The sequence below is a fragment of the Myripristis murdjan genome, chromosome 12 (assembly GCF_902150065.1).
Source record: "Myripristis murdjan chromosome 12, fMyrMur1.1, whole genome shotgun sequence".
NCBI classification, from domain to species: domain Eukaryota; kingdom Metazoa; phylum Chordata; class Actinopteri; order Holocentriformes; family Holocentridae; genus Myripristis; species Myripristis murdjan.
Genome location: NC_043991.1, coordinates 2,364,772 through 2,378,732, shown reverse-complemented (window position 1 = coordinate 2,378,732; position 13,961 = coordinate 2,364,772). Strand labels below are relative to the sequence as shown.

Genomic DNA, 13,961 nt, shown 5'->3' with positions numbered 1-13,961 from the left:
ATCCATTCTGCCTTGTTCTCTTCTATTTGACTGTTCTGTCCTGGTCTGTTTGGTTCTGCTCTATTCTGTCTCTGTGCTGTCCCTTCTACCTTGTTCTGTTCTGTTCTGCGCTGTCCTGTCTCACTGTGCTGTGTTGTGTGTGCTGATCTAGTCTTTTCTGTTCTGCGCTGTCCTGTCTCACTGTGCTGGGTTGTGTGTGCTGATCTAGTCTTTTCGGTTCTGCGCTGTTCTGCGAGCGGTGGGCGAGCGTTTGTTCACATTTCGGGGTTTTTCCCCTGATGGTTATATTTAGCCGAGAGGAAACGTCCCAGAAACTCTCAGCGTAGAGAGCGAGAGTGTGTGTGTGTGTGTGTGAGTGTGTGTGTGTGTGTGTGTGTGTGTGTGAGAGAGAGAGATCCTGGCTCCCTCTCAGGCCTCATGTGTGGTTGTTCTGGGACGGGTATCATTTATTTTCCCATGAATTTTGGATTAAACACAGAGCAGTAAGCGTCCCAGCGGCTCCTCCCACTCGTCCTCGCGGGGCTTCACCTCCACACGGGGGGCAGGAGCGTCCTCCTCCCCCCCCGCTCGGAGGGTCCCGGGCCTGATCCTGCAGCTTCAGGTCGCCTGCAGACCCCCGACCCCTCTCAGCCCTCAATGAGCGCTGACCTCTGACCCCTCTAATCCATCGCTTCCTTCCTTCCATCTCTCTCCCCGAGCGAGCGCAGAGCCAGCGCCGCCACGCAGAGGAGAACAGGCTCCAGGCTCACAAACACCATCAAAAACCTGCAGTAGAAACCATCAGAAACCTGCAGTATGAACCAGTCCTGAAGCTAACACAGGCTATTAAAGGAACATTCCAACATTTTGGGCAAAATCCCCCTTTAATCCCCGGACTGAGACCAGATGTTGGACACCATTTCCACCTCTGGACGTCCAGTGGTTCAGCTCCTGTCGGTAGCATTTCCTGTTAGCTTAGCATAAACACTTGAAGTCTATGGGAGTCGTTAGCCTGGCTCTGTCACAGCACTGAACACTGAACACTGAACACTGAGACTAACTCAGTTAAACTAAAGTAGACTGGATTAAACTGAAACTAACACTACACTGGATTAAACTAAAGTAGATTTTACTAGATTAAACTCCAATAGATTGGATTAAAGTGGATTAGACTGACCAAAAACTAAAGCAGATTAAACTACACTGTGTCGAGCTGAGCATCTACAAAATGATCGATAACATGAAACCACCGTCGCCTTCGATCAATACAGCGCTCACACACACACTCACACACACACACACACACAGAAATCACTCTCCAACTAATGGAGCCGGTGAAAATCTGAGAGCTTTGTTTACTGATGTTTGTTTGTTTGTTTGTTTGTTTCTCAGGAGAAGCGTAAACGACAAACAGAGATTGAAGACAAGAGAAGCCAGCTGGATGACCTGGTGCTACAGCTGCAACACCTCAAGGTCAGTGTGTGTGTGTGTGTGTGTGTGTGTGTGTGTGTGTGTGCGTGTGCGTGTGCATGTGTGTTGCTTTTTTCTACTGGGAACGACCTTAAAATTATTTAAACATTATCAAAATTAACCTTTACCAAACCGTAACCAAGTATTTTTAGTGGCTAGTGAGCTAATAGCTATTGGATTAGTAAGCTAACATTCATTAGCAAAAGTTAGCGCACGAGCTAGCTCGCTAAGGAACTAGCTAGCCCACAAGCTAGCTAATATTTGTGAACGTTTGCTGATATTAGCCGGCTAATGTTAGCTCATGTTTCGTAACCTTACCCCTGACCTTTTCTGAATCTTAACCACCACAAAAACAACAAACAATAACCTTTTCCTAACGTTAACCAAGTATTTTTAGAAGCAAGCTCGCTAGTTAGCCGGCTAACACTTGTTGGCGCTAGCACCAAGTGAATATGGCAGCTCAACCTTTTGTAGGTAAAATGTAAAATGTGGTATTTTGATAAAGGGGTTGAGAGCTCTGTTGGTGAGCAGCGAGGTGTTTTCATTTGAACAGACATCAAAATGTTGGCTAAAATGTTTGTTTGACAGCTGCTGGGTTTTGACAAATACTACTCTTAGCTCAGTTAACGTTAGCAGTCGACGCTAGCCGCCAAACACTGAGTAAAGTCTGCTAAAATAAAACTCTTAAAATAATAAAAGGTGTCAGTTTCTTCATCAAGCACTTGGACAAGTAGAAACTAAACAGAGGCCTTTTTAATTCATTGCATTACATACATGAGACCATTTATTAACACCAACATGTCAGACCAGGGGCGGATCTAGACAAATATTCATGGGGGGGCAAGAGGGTGGCATGGAGACTTTAAGGGGTGGCAGAAATATATATGCTGATTTAATACCAAACAATCCCATATATCAGTATTTGCTTGGAAAACCCCCAAATGAGGATATTTTAACTCAAAAACATTCCATTATTGTGGTACATGAGTAAAGCATTGAATAGAAAACCAAAAGGTGGCATTAGAAATATATATTTTGATTTATTTATTTATTCATTTATCAACCCCTTAAAAAGTGGGAGTCTCATCTTTTGCTGAATTTACTTGCACTCGGACATTTGAGTCTCGTAACAGAGAGTTTCCGAACAGCCACAATTAAAAAATAAATAAATAAACTGTCTGAAATTGGGGTGGCAACTAGGGTGGCAAGGCGTTTTTCTAGGGGGGCAGCTGCCACCCCCTGCCACCCCGTAGAACCGTCTATGTGTCAGAGTGAACTTTAAATTTGATAACTCGTGCTGTTTTCTCAGAGCAGTCACATCCATGTGGCTCCTCTGTTTGCTGCGGTGCACAGAGCAGCCTTCATACACTGTTTACACAGGACTTCACTTTATTTTTTATTTTTTTATTTTTTTAATTTAACCTTCAGGGGTCCCGTTCTCATGAGAGCCCCGTCCCAGACAACAATACAGCACTGAGAAAAACATTAAAGTGAATTTGACTGGAGAACCCCAACAACCTGTACTGACCCCAGTTTCCCCGCGGGGATCAATAAAGCCTTTCTGATTCTGATCGTGATTCTATGACCAGGTTTGTGTTTTCCCACTTTTTCATTCAGTATCTGAAGAATAACAGCAGGTCATGCCATCTCACAGAAGAGAAAAAAAAATCTGAAATCGTCTTTCCTCATCAAACTTTTAGCCATCTTCTAAAAACACAGATGAGACCGATATTAACTAGAATATGACAGACAGATTGCCTTATATAAATGTAAATGTAAATATTTATTTAGACATTAAAAATAATAAAGAATAGAAATAATAATAATAAAAAAAATCCCTCCTCTGTCATCTTTTGACTTCTCTCCTACCTGCTAATATTTTTCCCCCGCCGTTCATTCCCATTGATTCCCATCAGGTTTCATCAGGATTTCAGCATTTTTCATTTTCCTACACGTTATGAGGGTTCAGGTCAGGCGGTGTTGGGCTTTTTATTTTCATTTTACCAAAGACAAAATTACAGATGAATAGCATTAATCACTATTATTATCAGTAGCAGTGTTATTGTTCAGCCAGAGTTACAGTTTTGCATCATATTTTTTAAAGTGGAGACTGAAGTCAGAAAAGAGGTCTGGAGGGAAATGGGCAAAATACTCAAAGACTTAATTTATTGCAAAAACAACATAAGTAATCGCAAAATCTAATAATAACCTTTTACACACAACTGATTTTTGTTCAGCCTCCATTTCTTTTGATCTTCCTTCTTTTCCAAAGCAGAGGTCTGTAGTTCAACTCTCTCTTTCTTGGTAATGCGTTCTGTTAGAGAGGATTAGCACCGTTTGATCGACAGGACAGTTTGTGTGTGTGTGTGTGTGTGTGTGTGTGTGTGTGTGCATGCTGTTTTGATGAACATGTGTATGTGTGTTTTATTAATGTGCTAGTTAGTTTCTGGCTGCTTCCCTCTGAGCGTCTCAATGTGGCGGCCCCTGGTGTGCAGGCCTCCAGCCCGGCTCGTCTCCTCCACACACAGACACACACACACACACACACACACACACACACACTCATAAACACACAGTCCCAAATAATCACAGCCAGCTGCTACTGGTTCAAACACAGAAAAATGATGGTCGCAGGGGAGGCAGTGAGTTCCTAAAAAACATTTTTAAATAAGCTTTTCATGCAGTTGCTATTTGTGTCCGGAGCCCTTGAACTTTTCAAACAATGAAAAAATTTGCCTGTCAGCCTGCAGGCGAAGAGACACCACACAGCTGCTCTGCTCAGACGGACAAACAGCAGATGTAGGCGGCCATGTTGTTTTGAGTGTGTATGAGATGTGTTTATGAACAAATAAACTTTATATTTTTAGTTATAATCAGTGTTGGGCAGTAGCAGCGTTACAAGTAGCGACGTTACTAGTTTAACTACATTTGTCAGTAGCGTGGTCGTGACGTCGCTGTTTTCTAAATCTGTTTGTTGCCGTGGTTTGTGGCAGTAAAAGCAGAGAGAGCTCAGTTTCATCAACTATTGAAATGAACATTGTTTTGCCTGACTATCAGTTTGACTGACAGTTTTATTGATCACTGAGATAGCAATAACTTGCAATGAAGCTGGTTCGATGTAAAAAAAAAAAAAAAAAAAGTACCTTTGATGTAGTTAAGCTACATTTGGTCATTTTATCGTAGCTTAGCTTGCCACATTTCTCTGGAGGGGAGCTTCAGTGTAGTAAAGCTTCATTCAGTGCAGAGTAACTGGTGGCTTAGCTCACTACATTTTACAAGTAGCCTGTGCAACACTGGTTATAATTCATGTTTTGTCTCTAGAAATGATGCATGGTGCAATCCCACCAGCTAGCGAACTTGCCGCTAAAAACACCTGGCTATGGTTAGGAAAAGGTTTGTCGTAATGGTTAAGGTTAGGAAAACGTTAATGTTAAGGTAAGGGAAAGGTTTGTCGTACTGGTTCAGGTTAGGGAAAGATTAATGTTAAAGTAATGTAAAGGTCTGTTGTAATGGTTAAGGTTAGGAAGATGTTAATGTTAAGGTAAGGGAAAGGTCTGTCATAATGGTTAAGGTTAGGAAAAGGTTAATTTTAAGGTAAGGGAAAGGTTTGTCGTAATGGTTAAGGTTTGGAAAAGATTAATGTTAAGGTAAGGGAAAGGTTTGTCATAATGGTTAAGGTTAGGAAAAGGTTAATGTTAAGGTAAGGGAAAGGTCTGTCATAATGGTTAAGGTTACGGAAAAGGTTAATGTTAAGGTAAGGTAAAGGTTTGTCGTAATGTTTAAGGTTAGTGAAAGGTTAATGTTAAGGTAAGGGAAAGGTTTGTCGTAATGTTTAAGGTTAGGAAGATGTTAATGTTAAGGTAAGGGAAAGGCCTGTCATAATGGTTAAGGTTATGAAAGGTTAATGTTAAGGTAAAGGAAAGGTTTGTCGTAATGGTTAAGGTTTGGAAAAGGTTAATGTTAAGGTAAGGGAAAGGTTTGTCATAATGGTTAAGGTTTGGAAAAGGTTAAGGTAAGGGAGAGGTTTGTCATAATGTTTAAGGTTAGAGAAAGGTTAATGTTAAGGTAAGGGAAAGGTTTGTCGTAATGGTTAAGGTTTGGAAAAGGTTAATGTTAAGGTAAGGGAAAGGTTTGTCGTAATGGTTAAGCTTTGGAAAAGGTTAAGGTTAAGGTAAGGGAGAGGTTTGTCGTAATGGTTAAGGTTAGGTAAAGGTTAATGTTAAGGTAAGGGAAAGGTTTGTCGTAATGGTTAAGGTTAGGTAAAGGTTAATGTTAAGGTAAGGTAAAGGTTTGTCGTAATGTTTAAGGTTAGAGAAAGGTTAATGTTAAGGTAAGGGAAAGGTTTGTCTTAATGGTTAAGGTTTGGAAAAGGTTAATGTTAAGGTAAGGGAAAGGTTTGTCGTAATGGTTAAGGTTAGGTAAAGGTTAATGTTAAGGTAAGGTAAAGGTTTGTCGTAATGTTTAAGGTTAGAGAAAGGTTAATGTTAAGGTAAGGGAAAGGTTTGTCGTAATGTTTAAGGTTAGGAAGATGTTAATGTTAAGGTAAGGGAAAGGCCTGTCGTAATGGTTAAGGTTAGGTAAAGGTTAATGTTAAGGTAAGGGAAAGGTTTGTCGTAATGGTTAAGGTTTGGAAAAGGTTAATGTTAAGGTAAGGGAAAGGTTTGTCATAATGGTTAAGGTTTGGAAAAGGTTAAGGTTAAGGTAAGGGAGAGGTTTGTCGTAATGTTTAAGGTTAGAGAAAGGTTAATGTTAAGGTAAGGGAAAGGTTTGTCGTAATGGTTAAGGTTTGGAAAAGGTTAATGTTAAGGTAAGGGAAAGGTTTGTCATAATGGTTAAGGTTTGGAAAAGGGTAAGGTTAAGGTAAGGGAGAGGTTTGTCGTAATGGTTAAGGTTTGGAAAAGGTTAATGTTAAGGTAAGGGAAAGGTTTGTCGTAATGGTTAAGGTTAGGTAAAGGTTAATGTTAAGGTAAGGTAAAGGTTTGTCGTAATGTTTAAGGTTAGAGAAAGGTTAATGTTAAGGTAAGGGAAAGGTTTGTCGTAATTGTTAAGGTTTGGAAAAGGTTAATGTTAAGGTAAGGGAAAGGTTTGTCGTAATGGTTAAGGTTAGGTAAAGGTTAATGTTAAGGTAAGGTAAAGGTTTGTCGTAATGTTTAAGGTTAGAGAAAGGTTAATGTTAAGGTAAGGGAAAGGTTTGTTGTAATGGTTAAGGTTAGGAAGATGTTAATGTTAAGGTAAGGGAAAGGTTTGTCGTAATGTTTAAGGTTAGAGAAAGGCTAATGTTAAGATAAGGGAAAGGTTTGTTGTAATGGTTAAGGTTAGGAAGATGTTAGGGTTAAGGTTACAAAATGTTAGCTAACGTTAGCTCGCTAATGTTATGGAAGGTTTGCTGATACTAACCCTGTTAACCTGTATAACCCTGCTCTCGCCTGGTTTGAATCAGAGTCGGTTGAGTGAAAGTCGTGTTTATGGACTTTTGTTGCTCCTTTAACAAAACACCACAGAGTCATTACTCACAGGGCCACTAGGGGGCGCTTGACTTTAACATGTATTTACAGCTCCAAATAAAAAAGAGTTTGTTCACAAAATTATATACATCCAGATCAGGAGGAAACTATCCTTACTGAAGAAGCTAAAATATAGAACATTTAGAATATAAGGTGCAAACATTTTAGGCCTTCGAGGTCCAGTGCAATGAGACGTGCATTTCTCAGTTTTGATATAATTTAATAAAAGACCTGTTGCTGTAAAGTTACCCAAAATTATCCAACATTATTGTGGAGATTTGACGTCCTTTGAGAAATTCTCCCTCTGGTTCTCGCTCCACAGGGGGAAACAGTAATTCTTGTAGTTTTGGTGGAAATGATGTCACATGCAGCCGGGTTTTAGCTGCTGTTCTGATTGGTTGACAACGCGCATAGTTAATGAGGTGCCACATAGTCTGTACTTCTCAGTTTCCCATATCTTTGAATATTGGTCCCTCAAATACATGGGGACGAATTATATTTGTATTTTTATTTTAGTCTTGCACTGCTTTATTCTAAGTTTTTACACTTTAGCCTTGTAGGTCTATTCATGTTTTTTATTCAAACATTTTTTTTTACATTTTATTATGTAATTTTTTTATTTTTTTTTTTTAATATTAAGTTTTGATGAGTGCCATAAATGTAAACTTTGTACTGTGGGTTAAAATCTCCACCAAACTTTTTTGCACTGAGTTGACATCATTGCTCTGAATCTTTGAGTTAGCAACCTGCCATTTAAATGTGACTTTTTTTTTTTATTTCGTACTATCAGCAGTTTTCAAAGACATGCTGAGTGTCTCAGCTCTGAATGAAATAAGAAAGACGAACACACGGAGCAGTTTTGTGCACTCACAGGTCTGCTGGTCGGCTGTTGTTCCGCCTCCAAAAACAGAAATCGTTTGGAAACCCCTGAAGCTTGAATAACGCTGTGCAGGTACAGGGCGGCGTACTTCTGCTGCGGCTTCCCATTTTACCCACAAATCTCCATGGTAACCAGCTGTAATAATTGCAATAAAATGCATTCCATTCTCTAATTAGACTGCACCGAATCTTTTAAACACTCTCGAAACGCGCAGCCCCTTCGGTAAATAAAGTCAACTCCTGCATTCCTGTGCCTTTCTGCATTTTATACACTTGGACATAACAAAAGAGAGAGAGAACAGTTGATTAAAACAACGTGCACAGTGAACGTTCACGTCATGAGAGCGCCGTGTTCACTTTGGCCCAGGTGCATTAAGGTGGGAGAGATTTGTTGTTTGTTCCCCATCTGAACATGGGGTGATATCTGAATTCACTCCCTTAACCCTCTCTCATCCACCTTATCTCTTCAAATTAAGGTGTTTCTCTCCCAAACTCATGTCCTGTTGATCTGCGCTTGTGAACGATGCTGTCCCGCTCAAACTTCCTGTTTCAGTAGGAAATATGTGAAATAAAAAAAAGTTAGAGTCCTTTTCATGGAGTCTTTAAGAGCAGTAAGGAGACACACATGAGAGGAACGCTGATGCTGTGTTTGAAAAGGCTCAGGCAAGATCTTCTGAAATGTTTTGATATCAGCAGTTTTCTTCATGATATTCATCAGGGAATCTTAGGGAGTGGCTTCTGGATAAAAACAACATCGATAAGATGATTGATTGGCCTTAAACCCCAGACTCACCTGAGCTCACTGTGGAAAAGAGGTCCCTTATTTTGAAGGGATCATTGCGGACTGTTTTTGAAGGACTATGGCCTTGTTCAGACTGCCTGCACAAATCCTTTTTTTTTTTTTTTTTTTTTTTTTCTCATATCCAGATTGATCTGAGAAAGTGTGGACAGCAGAAAAACACATAGAACTGACTTGTAAATCAGATCCAAACCACATCTGGAGGTTTGAAATGCGACTCCAGTCCAGATTTCTACAGATGTGTCTCAGTTCCGACGCCCTGGAAACTCAAACAGGATTTCAAAGTGTCTAATTAGTTCAAAGTGTGTGATAGTGGCTGCTGTTACCATGGATACATTAGTTAATCTCAGCCTCCTCCGTCGCTGAGTTTGTCCGATGTGACGGAGACGTTCTGCACGGCGACTCGACTCTTTGGAGGCTGAGACGATGGATCTCCATTTCCCTACACCGATTCTCCAACGTATAGAGACAGACGCCTGTGTCGTTACCATAGCAACCCATGCAGATGTGTTGGTGACGTCTGGACCACACAAATCCGATTCTTCTCGATGTGGTCTGACGTTTTTTCACGCTGTTTTACGGTCTTTAGTCGTGAAATGTGAATGCATTGTCTGTTGTCTGTGTTCATTTGGTGGCAAATGAGTTTCCTCTTTGTGGATTCTTACAGATTTTGAATCTAATTGATTGTAATGTTGCACACAAGGTAGAAAAACATTATGGGAATCAACTGGTGTTTCGGTGACCTGGAAACGTGTTTTTCTCGTTCATGTCGTATTTTCATGCTTTAGAGGTTTATTTAAACGAGGAGGCGCCGGGTGAGATGTCGCTGTTTTGGTTTAATGTGGTAAGATCCTGGAGAACCGGGTCTGATGTGAGCGCAACGTCACTTCAGCCTGAAATATTTGGCAGCAAATGAAGGGATTTCAAGTTCCTCTCCACCTCTGATGCTGATAAAACCCAGGAAAGCCGGTATCTCCTGAGTGCACGGCTCCATAGAAAACAGATAAGCTCTCGGTGAAAAAGGCAACACCCGAATTTCCCAGAACCGTCCACTGCAATAACTAAAATGATTAATTAGGTTTCATATTCAGTGTCAGGAAAAAATCCACCAGTGGGAAAAAAACTGAAACAAGTGAAACTGCATTGAAAACTACAATCCCAGTTGTTTTCAATGCAGTTTCACTTGTTTCAGGTTTTTTTTTTCTGGGAACGAGTATAAATATGTTGGAATGAGGCAGAATGAGGCAGATCAGCCTCTAGGATCAAGAAAACGACACTTGAGTCAAGAAAATTCTGGAAACACATTGCTTGCTTCCTGAGGGATTATCAGTCGGGCCAGATTATTGATCGCCAACATTCGCTCTTCTTCAAATTATCGGTATCGGCTGTTTGGACCGATATCCTGGCTGATAAGACAAAAAAAAAAAAATCTCTTTTACTTGACAGATCGGCTCCCTGCAGTTTTAGGTTAAGAGCTTGCCGAGTTGCATTTAATTCTGTATTTCTTTTCTTTTTTTTTCACCTTGTGTGAATAAAAATATGGTGTGGCATATATGAGAAACCCTAAATCCGATGGGCATATTCAAAAAAACAATGTGAAACGGCAGCACGTCCCAGTTTTTGAAGTGATGGAGGACAACATACTAAGTGATTTGTTAAGATAGAGATTTTTTTTAGCAGTCTTTCACACTTGTTCACCGTGAGCTACACAGGGATTTTAACCCCCAACCCCTCTGTCTCTGCTGAGCGACAGAGGCAGTGCAGCTCAGGCCTGCAGATACGATCGGCCTGCAGATTTACCGGTCATTAGCCGTGAGAGCCGCGGAGCCGGGCAGCGGGACGCGGGCCTTTGTAGCGGCGGCCCCCAGAGAGCCGCTGGCCTGGGACAGGAAGAGCCGGCCGGAGCCCTCCGAGGTGATAAGGACGGCTGGGCTCGGTGACTCAGAGGCTGCAGCTGCTCTGAAGAACCACAGAAAAACATCACAGAGCGGCTTCATGCACAAAACTGTAGCAGTCCTGAGTTTCAATGTTTTTTTTTGTTTTTTTTTAAATAGATATGAAAAGTTATTTATGACAGCGTATTAGGACCAGGAAAAAAAAAAATGATGGAGCCGGGGGAGGGTGTGGGAATATTCCAAGAAAAAAATTTACGAGATTAAATTTGTGACTTTATATTTTTTTCTTAAATTTGTGATTTTTTTTCTAATAAATTTATGACTTTAATCACAGAGTTTTTTTTCTCACAAATTAATGACTTTATGTCTCAGAATGTTGTAGTTTTTTTCTCATAAATTTGTGAGTTTTTTTTTTTTCTCATAATTTTACCACTTTAAATTCAGAGAATATAAAATAGAGAAGTTTTATACTCATAAATTTATTACTTTAGAAAATTCTGCTTTTTTTCTCAGAATATTAACCCCCTCGCCCGGCTCTGTAATGTTTTTTTTTTTTTTTTTTTTTTCCTACAGTGTCGCTACTACACCATCACATTTATTTGATTAAATGTGCCAAGTTTCATTTTCTTCCGTATTTCCTCCTCTTAATTTTTTTGTTTTGTTTTGTTTTGTTTTTTTGAAGATGGAAATTTGTTTTGCATTTTTTGCAGGCCTCAATTTGCCTACATGCATTTTTTCTCTGATTGGTGCTTGCATGCTCTCAAGTCTGGACTTTTTATGAAAAAAAAAAAATAATAATGATAATATCCCCCCACCCCCATTCAAAATTTTTAATTAATTATCCGTTTCTATTTTCTTGGTAGACTCAGTGTGTGAAATGTGACATAAAAAATAAACAGAAGTTCATTTGTTAACTGGACCTGTTCATTTTAAACTCGTAACCAGTCAGTAAAATACCTGCATGAGGTTTTTCAGAGCAGCAGTTTCACTCTGTCGCTAATTCATTCTTCCTGGAGGCCGATGTGGATTATTATTCAACAAAACGTGTGCCATGAAAACTTCAGTCATTTTTTCAGTCATTTCAGTCGTGAATGGTGCGTTTGAGTTATTTTTTATGAATAGGAGAGGCCTCTAAAAACCTCCACCCCCCCCGTAAGAGTCCAGTCCAGAGTGATTGTGTGTCGGAGCCGAACAGGAAATGGAAAGTTTGTTCAGCGGCGGGCGTGAGAAGAGAGAGCGGGCCGGCCTCGCAGCGGAAACAACGGCTCAATTACCCCTCTGTGCTTTATTCACAACAGTTTGGCTGACAGGCGCCGCAAGAACGGAGCCTTATTCACGTCCCCGCTGCAGAAAACTTCATGTGTACGGCTCCACAGTCGACAAGCCCTCTGTTTTTTGTTGTAAAGCTTTATAAGTCAGAGGGGTCAGACGCAGAGCAGCCGGTGGGGGGTCCGCTCTTTGGCTCCAGGGCACTTCAGCAGCCTGAACTTGAACCGTGCATTTACAAATGAAACAAACACAGTACTATGGCACTCCAGGTGTTTTCAGGTGAGGAGCAACAGAAAACCATATCCCCCCGCCCTTTAAGCCCCGACCTTAAAGGGGCCGTTTCCACTCGATTTGGCCCTTTAGCCCTGAGAAGGTTATTTCATGGCCTCTGGAAGCGTTTCCCTCGGCGACGACACGGTTTCAGGCGAACCTCCTAAAACCTGATTTAAGGCCTTTGCACACCAAGTCTGTATTGTTCATGTGAGATTGTCGCGCTTTTAAAAATAAATATGACCTCAAGTTCACTGCAAAAACTCAAAATCTTACCAAGATTATTTGTCTTATTTCGAGTCAAAAATGTCTTATTCCTAGTCAAAATATCTCATTACACTTAAAATAAGACATGATCACCTCAGAAGTAACTTGTTTTTAGACAGCTGTCTCTTGTTTCAAGTGAAAATTTGCTTGAAACAAGTAAAAATTTGCTTGTTTCATTGGCAAAATTTGTTTCTTGTTTCTAGCTAATTTTCACTTATTTCAAGTGAATTTTCACTTTTTCCACTGGCAAATTTTGCCAATGAAACAAGCAAATTTTCACTTGTTTCAAGTGAATTTTCACTTGAAACAAGTGAAAACTGTCTAAAAAACAATTTACTTCTGAGGTGATCATGTCTTATTTTAAGTGTAATGAGATATTTTGACTAGGAATAAGACATTTTTGACTTGAAATAAGACAAATAATCTTGGTAAGATTTTGCGTTTTTGCAGTGTTGTATCAGTCACGTTTATGCATCGACTCTGACACTTTCATCAAAGTTTTGGATTGGCTTTGTTTTTTTTGCAACAAGCTTCATAAATTGATTGAACTGTTAATTCGACTGTCATTAAGGTGTAAAGACGGCGTGCTGTCCAGGATCGGCTCTGTGTGTTTTCTGTGGTGATCACCTGGAGCACGCTTTTCCCCCGGCGCAGTTTGGGTCTGGCCCGTGAGCCTCCTCGCTGCTCGTGACGCCTCCTCGCCGACGTTTCCTTTTGTCTCGAATTTTGGCAAAGAACAGAATAATAAAAGACGTCGGACTCAGCGTGCACGGTTTCTATCGGATGACAGATTCCAAAAAAGCAGATACGAAAAATATTGACAGTGTGTGCAAAGTCCATTAGTCCCTGCTTTGGGAGCTCAGACTAAAATCTGATTTCCAGGAACTTTAACGCCTCGGCTGCCTTTAATATTTAAACGTTTGCGGAGCGAAATGGAGCAGATGTGTCGACTCTGTCCTGAGTGAACGACATGTTTCCACCATCAGGTTTATCCCAGTCTCTGTCTTCAACATGCCTGACAGTCCTGCTGCTAATTTATAGGCTAACTTCATATCTGCTTTTCCAATACAAAGTCCCAGCAGCGTCATTTCCCCTGTAAACCACATTTACATTTACATTTACAACAAAAAATCGTACTTCCAAACTCATTCAAAATCTTCTGTGAGGGAGCTGTGTGTTGTCTGAGTTGTGTGGTTAAAGGAAGTTTCAAACCTCATAGCACACACACACACACACACACCCACACACCCACACACACACACTCATATACAAACAAATAGCCCCCTTTGTGACATTCTTACAGCAGCTGGTAAAACACTTTGGCATAATTTCTACAGTGCTCTCTCTCTCTCTCTCTCTCTCTCTCTCTCTCTGTGTGTGAGTGTGTGTGTGTGTGTGTGTGTGTGCAGGCCGTCATGGTCTTAATTGCCTGTCGGCTCTCCTCAAACAAACAGTTTGACAGTAAACAGTGAAAGGTGACGCTGAGTGTCCAGCCAGACGTGGAGATGTTTCCCACGTAAACACACTGCTGGAGTTCAAGAAACAGTGTCTGTGTGTGTGTGTGTGTGTGTGTGTGTGTGTGCGTGCGTGTGTGTGAGGAGGAGATTGGTACTTCTATCTCTCTGTGTT

The 13,961-nt window shown here is 40.7% G+C and overlaps 1 protein-coding gene across 1 annotated transcript in view; it reads left to right on the top strand.

Annotated features, from left to right (window-relative positions):
- The window catches only part of palm2akap2 (PALM2 and AKAP2 fusion), a 167,315-nt gene that overhangs the window by 42,392 nt on the left and 110,962 nt on the right, over nt 1-13,961 (top strand). The window contains exon 3 of the mRNA XM_030065047.1: nt 1,372-1,452. Coding sequence (XP_029920907.1) covers nt 1,372-1,452 — 81 coding nt within the window. The remainder of the gene's footprint in view (nt 1-1,371; nt 1,453-13,961) is intronic.